The 13,634-nt window shown below is 42.3% G+C and overlaps 1 protein-coding gene across 1 annotated transcript; it reads right to left on the reverse strand.

Annotated features, from left to right (window-relative positions):
* Positions 1-611: 611 nt before the first annotated feature.
* On the reverse strand, positions 612-12,857 carry LOC148828172 (kelch domain-containing protein 1). The gene is made up of 13 exons (XM_088925503.1): positions 12,673-12,857; positions 12,079-12,149; positions 11,479-11,596; positions 11,013-11,125; positions 9,903-9,987; positions 9,284-9,367; positions 8,411-8,491; positions 3,870-3,928; positions 3,579-3,691; positions 3,410-3,482; positions 2,392-2,476; positions 1,972-2,024; positions 612-1,117 (listed from the first exon to the last, which is right to left on the reverse strand). Exons 1-13 carry the CDS (start codon positions 12,769-12,771, stop codon positions 970-972), a joined length of 1,182 nt encoding a protein of 393 aa, XP_088781629.1. The 5' UTR covers positions 12,772-12,857; the 3' UTR covers positions 612-969.
* Between the last annotated feature and the right edge of the window lie 777 nt (positions 12,858-13,634).

Raw genomic sequence — 13,634 nt, forward strand, 5'->3', positions numbered from 1 at the left:
TCAGGATCAACTAGATAGAAAATTGAAACTTAAAAGCGCTATCAAATTACTATTATACTATTGCATATACTGTACTATGAATGTATTATTATTATTATAATTAATAAAACCGACATTTTCACACGAACAAGCACCAATGCTAAAAGTATCATCGTTGTTTCATAGTTAAAAACTATGTCAACAGATATAATAGAGTACAGTTCTGGTAATTACAAAGTAAGTGAGAATGTTTTTTTTGTTAATGGCAAAAATGCGCTTCCGTAATACAGCCATTCAACTGGTTGGAGTTAGGGTTAAAGGAAGTTTGTTATGCTTTGGAATCCTAAAAAAAATATGAAGTAGGCAATGAAACAGGAATCAAAGTCAGATTGTAAGTAAACACCTAAACAGAAGTACAGTATAATATATATATGTAAAACACTGAATCAGTATGTGAATTTATCCTGCTTAATTATTTCTAACCTTTTAAAACAAGTAAGTATGTTAGGTTTTCTCCACACATATCACCAATGCATTGCAATACTTTCATTAACAGTTACCTATAATCTTTTTAAACATTTTTAAAGCTCATTGCCCAAATGGTGCCCAAAATAACATTCACAGTTATATCCAGTGTTAAATTTATTTTTATTCAAGTGTTAAACAACCCTTCTATGAAGTAAAATAAGACAACACATAGTGTCCTCCGAGTATCTATTAACAAAGCAATCCAGAGTTACTGTGCCATCCCTCCAAGTGCTATAGAGTAAAGAAAACTAAACATAGAGCAATTCACCTTTCTCTTAAGACTTTGATTTTCCTGGAATTACCCATCCTTCACTCAGTATTAAATTGTTAAAACATCACACAGTCCTTACATTACCCTAGTCTTACTGTGCTTTTTATATTTTGTTGATATCAAACTACAGATGATCAAAATCTACATATACCAAAGTAAAATGCATTTGATTTTTGCATACTTTGCAATGCTTATGCAGAATTGTCTTTTCTGGTGGATTTTTCAGCTATCTCAAAAAACAAAATCCTTTTCTGTATTGCTTGTCGAAGTTTCAGTGGCAACCATGACAGCTGTTCGTTAAGGACCCTGGAGTTTTTCCCAATGCAGTCTTCACACAACCTGTTTGCAAGGAAATGAGGTGAACTTGGAAGGAAATGTTTCTTCACTTCAACACTGTAGCAAGCTCACTGCGTAGCAACTAAACATCCCAGAACACCGGCCAAATTCTTTTACGCCTCAAAGCAGCTGACTGCATTCCGAAGTGACAGGCTTTGCTAAAACAGATTTAAGCTGTCTGTTTTACAAAAACACTAAGATTTCTCCAAACAATGCACAGCCAACTTTGACAAACACAAAAAAGCATTCATGTTCTGAAAGAGCCAAGCGCTGGTGCACCAAAAGTGTTTTCTTTAACTCTACCCTGCCGATATGTTTTCGCATTATTCAGTTATTTGCGACTCTATCAAAGGTCACAAAAGCTGAAGGTCACAGCTTTACGCAACCCTTGTAGCAACATACCGTGAATAAATACATTTATATACTAGGTATCCAAATTACAGCAAATATATTAACATTGCAGTGCAGACACTACTTTCAGAAATACAGTCTGGCCACTTGCCATGCAATGAATGCACCTGTTTCAAGTTATGTATATGCTATCTGGGAAGTATAAATGAAACTCTGGGTACTTAACTAGACTTGAATTTTGTACAGACAGTCTAAATCTGGAAGTTTGCAGGGATGTTTTTTTTTTCTTGGATGGCAGAACCCCTGGCTACAAAGCCATTGTGATGTTTGACAGAAGAGTTGCTTTCTGAGTTGCTGTTAAACAGCAGTGGTGCATTCTAGAACCCAGCCAGTGGCCCCAGCGGTAAATAAGAACACAGGGGCCAATTATTAATCAGTGACACAGAAATAATTCATCTTTATTAAGATGATAAATGTATTAGTAATACTTCAAATGGAATACTTGCCTGACAAGGGAGCAAGGTTGTGTTTGAAAGACAAGAATATCATTGCAGTGCCCCTGGTAAAAGAAAGCAATAGACAATGTACTAATCTCATGTGGAAGGAAATGTGGAGAATGCCCAGGGCGATTTATAAAGGAAGTCACACTTCCAAACTGTGAAAAAATAAATAGGCAGGTTGGGTTAATAACCTGCCTATAAAGGTGTTTTATCGTCCTGGAGAATTAACAATTTTTAGCTGCTATGCTCATTCAAAATTATTTTCACAAGAATGAATAAAGCAGTTGATCTGCATGAACTGTTTTACAACTGTGGTAAAATGAATGATTGGACGCATAACCCAAGGACTTACAGTGCTCAACTCTTTTAGAGCCAACACAAAAGGACTGTGGTCATTTGCTCACCAGCGGCTGCAAGGTTACTCACGGTGTCTACTGACAGCAGATCATCCTGACTTCCCCCAAAGACAATGACCTCTGACCCTTTCCCCTGACAGGCAGTGTGCCACAACCTGAGGAGACAGCACTGTTATCAAAGGAGTCTGTCACAGCTGAAGGACAGACGTCAAGGTGCTTCAACCTGGATTCCAGACTACAGCAATGAATGTTAAACCGTTACATCAATAGACTGGGGCCTATTTCAACATTTATCACAATAATAATAATAATAATAATAATAATTGCTTACACTTATATAGCGTTTTTCTGGACACTCCACTCAAAGCGCTTTACAGGTAATGGGGACTCCCCTCCACCACCACCAATGTGCAGCCCCACCTGGATGATGCGACGGCAGCCATAGTGTGCCAGAACGCTCACCACACATCAGCTATCAGTGGGGAGGAGAGCAGAGTAATGAAGCCAATTCATAGATGGGGATTATTGGGAGGCCATGATTGGTAAGGGCCAATGGGAAATTTGGCCAGGACACCGGGGTTACACCCCTACTCTTTTCGAGAAATGCCCTGGGATTTTTAATGACCACAGAGAGTCAGGACCTCGGTTTTACGTCTCATCCGAAGGACGGCACCTGTTTACAGTATAGTGTCCCCGTCGCTATACTGGGGCATTAGGACCCACATGGACCGCAGGGTGAGCGCCCCCTGCTGGCCCCACTAACACCTCTTCCAGCAGCAACCTTAGTTTTTCCCAGGAGGTCTCCCATCCAGGCAGTGACCAGGCTCACACTTGCTGAGCTTCAGTGGGTTGCCAGTTGTGAGTTGCAGGGTGATATGGCTAGTAAATGCATCATAGTAAATGCAAACATCATTCATGCTGTTTCCCTTGCTTATGGTTTCCATTCACTTCACTTTGCCAAAGGGTTTGATTTTATTTCCCATTCCACTCTGTACGGCTTTACCGTGATGTTGCAGGGCTTTTCTACCTTAAGCAAATTCTATACTCCAGCAGACCTTGGGGCCAACACACACAGAAATAATTCATACCGTGGAGTATTTTTTTGCAGATGCTTCAGCTCTCTCCATTCTTGGCTGCGAGTGTTGAATGTCCAGCTGTCGCCTTGAAAGAGTTGTTTGAACTCATTGTCAGTGCTTTCTGCTCTTACAATCGGCACAATATAAGCTGAAGCATTGACAGAGATACAATGTGACTCACTTAGAGGTTCACAGTTTGCACTGAGCCCACCGAACAGAAACAGCACGCTGTTGGCCACAGGGGTGAGAGTGTGCCAGGAGCGACCAGCAGGAACTTGGGCTGAAGTGGGAATTCTAAAAAACGTAATCATATACACCATAGTTCAAAAACACATACATTCCCTCTTAGGTGTGCCTATCGTCTCTTTCTATTGAAATTATTCCACAACTACACCAACTACGGGCTCTGCACCTTCAAATCCCCCTCACAGTTGTACCAACTCCAGGAACAGGTAAGAGAGAAAAGACGTACATCTCTGACCACGTCCAGGTGTCCAGATCCAGGCAATGAATATCGCTTGTCCTGGTGTTCTAAATGGGAACAGATAATGTCCTTACAATTGAGCTACAGATCCTGAGATTTGTGAAAACATTCTCATACTACATTAAGAACTAAAAATAAGAAATAAGAAATAAAAGTCGGTAATTTTCAATTTCCTTTCAGAATTTTTATTATGGCCTCCAGTATTGTTTTTGCTCTCTTTCTGGCACTGGACACTTACCGTTACCTGGTTTCACGTAAGGTACCCATCATTTTCCTTACTAACAAGCTACCGAATTTTACACTGTTGAACTTAGGCTGCCGAACGCTACTGTGCCACGGCGGACACACACACACAAAACAATCAGTGCCTACCTCTGTGGTGAGGTTTTGGCCTTCTAGACCAGACACAGGCGTCGGGGCTTGGAATTGAATATGGCGATAATCTCGTCACTGTCTAGAGAGTCGGCAAATTCCCGTTCAAATGACAGCTAGTTTGCAAAGGTCTCTCATATGAGGACTTTGTCTTTAGCTAAAGAAAAGCTGCAAGAGCTCATTTTCACTTGTTGCTTGTAACAGTTCTAAGTATTTCGAATGCCTGCTTTTAGATTGTTCTGTAGTTTTACGAGTTACACTGAAGTTAATATTTTATTGCAAAACATAATAAACGCAACGCAAAACGCAATATTAAAAATCATTCCGAAATATTGTATTTAAAATACCATGCAGTGTTTACCTAGAGCTCCGTGAAGTTGCCCCCCCTACAGACAGCACAAACGATTAAACCCATCTCATTCGTTAGTGCCGTTGAAACATAAAGCGATGAGCTCACAGTCATTTTATCTTTGTGTTTCCGGCCAGTCCTTGGTGTAGAACAGCGTGAGGGCACACCTGCCCTCTGAACACACAGGTATGGGTGCCTGTGTTAGATCCTCAGGTGAAGTCGAGTCTTCTGCAGTCTGCAATGTAATGACCCGGACATGTTTGCTAGTCCTGCTCCATGAAGTTGGCCACCCTCCCGTCGAACAGCACAAACGACGAAACTCACCGCAATCATTAGTGCTGCGTTTGTGCCGGTTTGTGTCGCTGTAAGTAGCGTTTGTGCTGCTTTCGTTTCCGAGATATAGCGCCTTGGTTTTTCGGGTAATCACGTGACTATTTATAAGGAACTTTACAGATACCAACAAACTCGGTACTTGAACTCCTGATTGTGATGAAAACAATGGGGGCAATTTGTTTTCCGAGTCTGTCTGGTCGGGTGGGGTGGATGTTTCAATATATTTCAAGATAGCGTCTTATTTTCCTGGCTGGGACGTCACTCTGTGACGTACAAAACAACAAAGTCACGACCACCAGATCTTTCAGTTGTGATCTTTTGATCTGTTGACCCCAGACTTTGCAGCCTTTACACGAATAAACAGTCTTACATTTAGGGACGGGTTACTATGTTAGTTGATTGGGTTAGGTGTTTTCTTGTAAGTTTTAACCATGTTCTCGAAAATGTATTGCTTGTGTACTCCTTTCATTGGTGAAGAGACACCAGTTTCCAAATTACCGCTGTTACAGTTATATTGCAAATAAAAAATGTATTTATTTCGAAGAGTACGGGACATTGTGAATCAATAAAGACGTTTTAAAAATAAGCCGATGTAGTTATTTTGCGAATAAGTTAAGCATTTTAAAAATAGATTCTCATTGACAGTAAACAAGCCGATCCACCCGGCGCTGCTAGCTTGAACAGCTCTCAGACCCGTGATTGGCTAAACCCCCGAACAGCTCGGGCCGTGATTGGGTGAAGAGTGAGAATCGACACTCTGATTGGGTAAAGCGCCACAGCGGAAGTTCTGTGTGTACCGTGTGTGCTGTATGAGCACGCTGGATATACAGTAACACATCCATTGGTTTCCAATTACTGATCAATCTAAGAGAAGTCGAACTGAGGTCAAAACTGAATAGCAGACAATGTCATGGCATTCACAGGGCGTTCATTACTCCGATAGCATGTCACGATAGGAGTGCGCGCATCACGATCACATCGTGATACCCATTGCGGCTGGCGCTTCACTGTCGCAACATGAAAGACCCTATATCACGATATGACATGCCCAGCCAAAACGCCCACCCCCATGTCGCGACATGAAGTTCATATATCGTGATATGACCAAAACCGTCATGCCCATGTCGCGACATGAAGCCCATATATCGCGATATGACATACCCCGGTTTAAGTGCCTCGTCCCCATGTCGCGACATGAAAGGCTCTATATCGCGACATGACATGCCAAGCCAAAACGCCCACCCCCTTATGTCGCGACATGGAGTTCATATATCGTGATATGACCAAAACTGTCACGCCCATGTCGCGACATGAAGCCCGTATATCGCGATATGACATACTCCGACAAAATGCCCCGCCCCCATGTCGTGACATGAAATCTATATGTTGCGATAGGGCATACCCTGACAGGATATGCTGACCCCATGTTGCGACACAAAGTCCATATATAGCGACATGTCCTATCTGGGTGTACCATGTCCTGATATGTGACCTTTGTTGCGACAGCGGTGCCAGGGCGCCTTGCCATGGAAGCAAGGTGCCAGTCGTGATATACACAGCCGTGATATACATGCGATATACATGAGGTCCCTATAATGACATGTTGCGGAGGTCTTGTCGCGGTGGTATCCCACAGTTACGCGTTTGGCAACAGCGTGTCACGGTAGGGAAAGAAAAGGAAAACGTGCCATAGAAAATAAAAAACATAGATATTACAATCATGGTAATTTTACATACATTATAACCACAGGTTTATGTCATATCTGTTTAACTTGTTGGCATGCGTCATGTCTTAGTATTATTCACATCTAAGGAGGCTCATATGTTTATGGATATTTATTGTCTTTAAAATGTTAAGGGTACGAGCTAAACAGAGCGCTTGAACTCTGCAGACGGGGTCACTGGAGGTCAAAGTCACCGTGCATGGTCACGTGATCACCGGAAAACCAAGGCGCTGTATCTCGGGAATGAAAGCAGTACAAACACTTCTTTCAACGGCACAGACCGGCACAAACGTAGCACTAAGGAATGGGGTGGTTTTCAGCGTTTGTGCTGTCTGTAGGTGGCCAACTTCACGGCGCTTTTACCTTGCCTTTAAATATTCAGCGGACTTGAACATAACATACTGTACTAGAAGAACGTGCACGCACGTATGGGGTTCTCAGGTTGGAGTAAATGCATCGCCCCAAGGGTAATATCGAGTGAGGCGCCATGAGAATAAAAACTGCGAAGGTTTTAAAATATTAAGTTCTTAAGATCTTGTTTGATCCTCCATGATGCTTTTAAACTTGTATGAAACCAACGAAATTAGAATTCTATTTTCGATGCCAGAAGACATCTAATTTGGGCATTCGTGACTTCACACAAGACTTAACACTGAATTGTTATAGTCGCATTACAGTGCTAACTAATTCATCGTACCTTTAATCGCAAGAATGGTCTGCTAATAAAAGCGTCAAATACATACTTTGGATGTATTTTAGCTCTGTAAACGTCGTTCACTTAAAAATACTGCAGGGCATTTAGATACGATCTGAATAGTTATCTGTAAAATGCACACTCACATCTATCCGTCAATATTATCTTAATGTTATTCATGCATTCCAAAACTTGTAATTTGTTTACAGGAGAAATATTAGAACCTCTTCGTGCTGAACTCCTACAGGTGGAGCACGTATCGAGCTGCTACAAGCAAACGCGTGCACTGCCCCTTCCGTTCCAGAAACACTTGTATTCGGAAGCCAGGCTGTACTCCTTAAAACCCAAGATGTCTGTAGCATCTCATGTGTCTTATTTGTTTTGGGACCGGTCTGATCATCTACAGGTGGCTTTTTTAAAAACGCAGATATATGCATTTGTTTTGCCATGTTGGCTAATAAACCAAAAACCTAGCGCTAGATAGCTCTAAGAGAGTCTGACGGCAACGATAGCCAATTAGGCTACGGCTATGTATGCACCGCCCCACTATATTTACATAATTTTCTTATTGGCCACAAAAGATACAGCGAGCCAATAGCAAACAAGGGGAAAAAAAATCTTAAATGACTTTGGACTGATTGGGTAAGCCTAGGATCAATCAGGGTGGGCCTGGTCTCACCCTGAGCTCACTGGGCTCAGGCCCACCCAGTCCCAACCGTGGCTACACCCCTGCTTCTGTCCTCAAAAATCATCTTCAAGGATCAGAGAGTCATCTCAATTTAGTGCTTTCAAGTCCGGATTCTAAACCCTTTTCTTCAGAAAGGCTTTTATTTCACTGGTGTCTGTGTCTGCTCCTGGCATCATCTACTGCCCTTCGAAACCCTTGTGTTTATTTGTGCTAATGTTGTTATCTCCTATCTTTGTTAACTGCTTTCTTTTATTTTGTTTTAAATAAAATAAACTTTCTTTTTATTATTATTGAATGACTATGGAGCCTGTTGCGACGACAGTCTGTACTGCACCGTTGGCAAGAGCCTGGGTGTAAGGCGCTGCTCACCACAACTCGACCACCACACACATATCCTTTGTTGTGCAGAGTGGCGCAGGCATGGGCAGCTCTGGGAGCCGGGACTTCACCCTGCAGAAACAAGACCAAGAGACTGTGCAGACCTGCAGAGCTCAGTTCACCTCAATCGGTAACTGTTTTATTTTGATCAAATCTACATGCTTTTGGTTACGGGCACCAGCTGCACAAGGTCTCCCAGTAAATGTTTCAACTGTTTCCCATCCTGGATCTTTTAATTTTATACATGCACTAAGGTCTACGTAGGGAGCCGTGGTAGCTAAGACAGCAAGGGCGTCTGGCTCCTGAAGGTCCGGGGTTCAATCCCAGGTAGGGGCAGGTGATGTAGCTTGCTCTAATTCCTTCCAGATGGCTCCCAGGTCCACTCAGCCTGCTTTCCAAATGAGTACCGGGGGTTAATCCTTCTGGGGGTAATAGGCTGGCTGGAGCATGATGCTGAACACATCACCTCCACCTCCAGTGTCTGATGGTCAAGAAAAATGTGTGCCTTTATAGCCTGAAAAGGGACTGACCTTCCTACTAAGGTCTATAGTTTTCTACATGGTAGATTGTTATATCTGAATACTCATCACACTCCCATTTGAGGCTGTTAAAACCCTGAACCTGAATTTGATTTAATTTACACTGTTCATATTGTTAACAGATTCAATAGAATTCAGTAGAACTGTCTTCTGTAATTCCAAAAATAATATACACAGAATTCCAAAAACAATCTGCCCCTTCTTACAGATGTATTTGATAGGAATTCATGGGAAAGTACCCCAGGCATTACATTTACAACGTTGCACAAAACATTGTAAAAACAAAGCGCACACCGAACTTCAAAGAATGTTTAAAGTTTCTTACTCTGGTGCGCGGTTCACTCCAGGTTAGCGTTCGGGGGTCAAAAACGTGGACTTCGTTGTTCCAGCCCCAAAATATCTCCCCCACCTGGATGAGAAGTGTTCAGCAGGATGTCTATATAAGTTATTTGAATTAAAAGAAGCCAAAGTATTTGACATAAAAACATGACTAACTTTATGGATTAAACATAAAAATCAACTAATCCACCAAGGCCAACATGGTTCCTTTGGAATAAGTAGCCTCTGGAACACAAATCTATAACCAGGTGAAATGTTTGGAATTTAACATTGATAGGTGGACTCAGGTTTAAATTTAGTCTAAACCCAAGATGTGTTCTATTGTGTTTTACTTTTTATTAGAGTCAAAGGAAGCATACTGTGCCTCAAATAGTCAAATAGGTTCGACAACAAAACACTGTTATTTGCAATAATGCTGCGATGTTTTAATATGTGTACAGAAAATATGTGATGTGATGAGTCTACTGTATAATTGAAAAGGAGTAACACAGTGAAAAATAAAACTGAACTAAAAGTGATTTCTATTGTCCTGTTCCCCTTGACTGAAATAAAGAGTTATGGGGACCATGGGAATGAAGAGGTGCCACAGATGTACTGTGCAGTACCCAGGAGACTTCATCTACAGTGAAGCTGGTGGAGTCACTGATCTCACTGAATCTCTTGCAGCCATAACCACCGAAGTAAATGATCCTGCAGGAGAGGAAAGAACAGGGAAGTGCGGATATTTACTTTCATCCAGTAACAACAGCTGGCTTGGGCATACCTGGAGTGTCAGCTGACTTCGCCTAAAACAGCCATAGAGCTTTGATGCTCACATTAATATGCCCAACAATCTTGATTTACTTGCTGAGCCAACGGATTCAGTTTTGCTTTGTGTTTTTTCCTTTCTGAAAAGTGCCCGTGTCTATTATTTATGCTCCCTGTGTTTTGCTCGAAAGTGTGCACGAAGAAGGTAGACGTGCAAGGCGGCTATAAATTGCCTCCCAAATGACTGTAAGAACTCCGGCTTGTTCATCTTGCATGTTGGATTTGCTCTGGTTGCGTGCTAGTTTGGAGAGTGGGGAGGGTTAGCAATTCCCCAAGCTTGGCCTCCAGGAGACAGAGAGGGAGAAACTACATGAATAATTAACAAAGCTTTCAGAAGCTTTACTGTTAGAGGAGTTACGCAAAGAGAGAGAAAAAAATCTGGGGAAATTATACTTACTTTAAAAAAATCAACCCTTAATTCTTCACATATAAAGAGTCGGGATAGGAATGTTCGATGTCAGTAATTTGAGTTTTTAGTGTTTGTGCATTATGCCCTCTCATTAAGTCAATCACTCTCTCTGTTTTTATTCTATATTACAATGATGCCATTGTCCTGTTGAATCACACAAGTAACACGAAAGCACTGTTCACATGAAAGACTTCTCCAGGTCTATGACTGTTCAAGACAAGGCAACATTAAATACAAGACATTGCTTTTGAAAAATGGGGAACGTGAGGCAAATTGTTGATTGAAGATGTTTTTTTTTTCCATTTGAAAGAAAACTAGCTGAATGAATCACATGTGAACACAATAATATTGTTCCCCCAAAAATCAGAAAGGTGCAGCTGAACTCTTGATGGCTAGACTGGGAAATGGAAATACTAAGGTGAAAAAGGCACCTGTGTCTCAGTCATGCCAAGCTGTATGTGCTCAGTGTGTTTGGCTGTTGTCAGTTTTACAGGCCTACCTGTCATTGTAAACCCAGCAGGAGTTTTTATCTCTTGGAGTTGGCTGGCAGCCCTCAGCATAGCTCACTTTCTTCCAGGCGTATTCTCCATTTCGAAGGTTGACACAGTAAAGCTGCAGAAGCAGAAGATGACAAAAGAGCAACTTTGGATGCATCGCACCTCCTATCTGATATGCCATTGTAAACTAGTACCACATATGCCATCTTTAAAGAAATACAGATATGATGAACTGAAGAAACAGGCCGAGTGGAAATCAGTGAACCCCTGTTCACATTTTCAGCATCCAAACCTATCTTGCAAAAATGCATAATGGCCTCTCCTGAAAAGGATATTATGATTAACAAACGCTTCTGCCATTTGCACCTTTTTTAGATAACTGTGACAATCGCAGCACTGTGATCTGGTCCACTAAAAACGGAAAGCACTGTAAAGGCTTCCCTAACCCTAACCCTAACCACAACTTGCCTGATTTGTGTAGCCATTGTCGTTATACCCTCCGAAGATGTACATCTCTCCATTCAAACAACAGCCACAGGTGCCTGACATGGGGGGGGGGGCATCTCCTTCCATTAGATGAGCCTGCCTGATGATTCGCCGATGGAAAGGTTATGACAAGGCCAAATTCTGATGCTACATCTCTGCTGTGTGAGGGAGTACTTACAGAATGGGCTGTGTGTCTTTGATTATGCTTTACAAAAAGCGTCAAACACGGAATAATATGATTCAAGCAATACAGTTATGGAAATATCAGTCACTTAACAAAATGTATTATAAATTATTTTAAAAAATAACTGCTAAAGTAAAAGTCTATTCCTTTGAAAATTACTATTAGAATCTATTCTGACAGGAAACTGATATTTCTGAATCCAGAGACACCATTATACACAATGTAAAATGTCTACTCCTCTTAAGACATTAAGAGTACCATGGATATGTCAGATTAATGGTTTGAAACATCACTTTAAAAACTTCACTTAATACCCAGTTATTATTAGCTCTGCTATTAACACACAGTGCATTAACAAAAGGCCACTGATTTGGCTGATCACTCAGGTTTAACATTACCATATCCCGCTGTCCACATCGTACAACCATATTTCATCACTGGGGTAGAATATGCCGTGTTCAGCAATTGACTGCAGAAATGCAGAAAATAGTATTATTTCATGGGCTTTGTTCTCACGTGTAACAAAATTTAATTGTGTAGGAGACGGTGAGAGAATGGGTCCTGTACAGTTAACCTGACGTCACTACTGCGGCACGTCCTTAAAATAACACCATCGCGCAGTCTATAATGTCAGAGCTCCAGAAAACTTGCCTTCCCTAGTTATTTAAACAAGCTGTCTTTTATTTCTAGCACTGGGATCGGGGCTCATAGATCTTGTAAGTTATCTGAAGTCTGCAGCTTTTAGTAGCAACGGTGAGAACGATGAATAGCGTTAAATTAAACTAACTATTTTGCTCATGAAAGGGCTCCGTCATTTATCTGGAGCGCTCCTTTCAAATCGAAAATGTCATAAACCGGGACCAGGGACCAGAAAAAGCCCCGATCTGGGCTATTCCTAATAAATAAAGTAGAATTTATCGTCTTTACTTTTTTTTGTTAACGCGGCTGTGAACTGTATTGACAGTGTCTAGATGATGAGTAACTGTGCTTACCACATATCCTCCCCACACATATACATAACCGCCGTCCGCGACGGCCGTGTGACCGCTTCGCTCGCCAGCCACTGCCTCTGCGATCTGCGAACGGGACATGGGTGCTAACTACACAGTTAGGGCAAATTACTGCAAGACGGGGCCATTATCGGCAGGGCTTGTTTTTATTTTCTTCTGATTCAAATGGTGGGAGCAGAGGAGTATGGCAACCGCTGAGGAACAAACAACGTGTCGACGTGCTGGTCAGCGCACACAGTGCGAGAAATAGCTCTGCTCGACTGCTCTATCCTGACCTGAAGTACCGGTATCGGGGGAATTTACACGTAACTCGCAGGCACAGAAATCTCCAGCAACACACACACACACATAACTGTGGACTGTACTAGCAATTAAATGTCGTTTGTTGCTTGTCAACAAACATGATTCTTAGCAGTCGCGACGGGGCATAAATCCATCTAAATCTCTTCCTGCTCACTTTGTTTCTGTATGGGTGCCTTACAACGCCGTACAGTTAGGAAAATAGAAATCGGGGAGATTCAAGCCCCATTCTGTCTCAGGCAGGATGATATAAGACAAAGACGTCCCTCCAACAGCTAACTCCTAGTGGAGATGTTAATTTTTTTTTCCTACCCGAATTTGTGTGAAGACACGCCCCCCGGGATGGAGAGAGGGATAGGGGGCGGGGAGGGAGGTGAGTCCCGGCTGCAGGTGTGCACAGCGCCAGGGCGGCTGTCAGCCTGTGGCGGGTTGTTTGAAGGATGGGAAGAAGAGAAGCGGGAGAGCGGAGAGAGGCGGACGCTGAATCCGCATCAGGGCCCCAGTCCGTCCACCTCTCTATCCCTCCTCCTCCTCCTCCTCCTCCTCCGTGGGGGCGTGTCTCTACAGGAATTAGGGTAGGAAGAAAAAATGACGCCTGTGGGAGTGGCGAGCGGAGCGGAAGTGGGGGAATTTAGCGCGAATTG

The sequence above is a fragment of the Atractosteus spatula genome, chromosome 9 (genome assembly GCF_055471065.1).
Source record: "Atractosteus spatula isolate fAtrSpa1 chromosome 9, fAtrSpa1.hap1, whole genome shotgun sequence".
NCBI lineage: Eukaryota > Metazoa > Chordata > Actinopteri > Semionotiformes > Lepisosteidae > Atractosteus > Atractosteus spatula.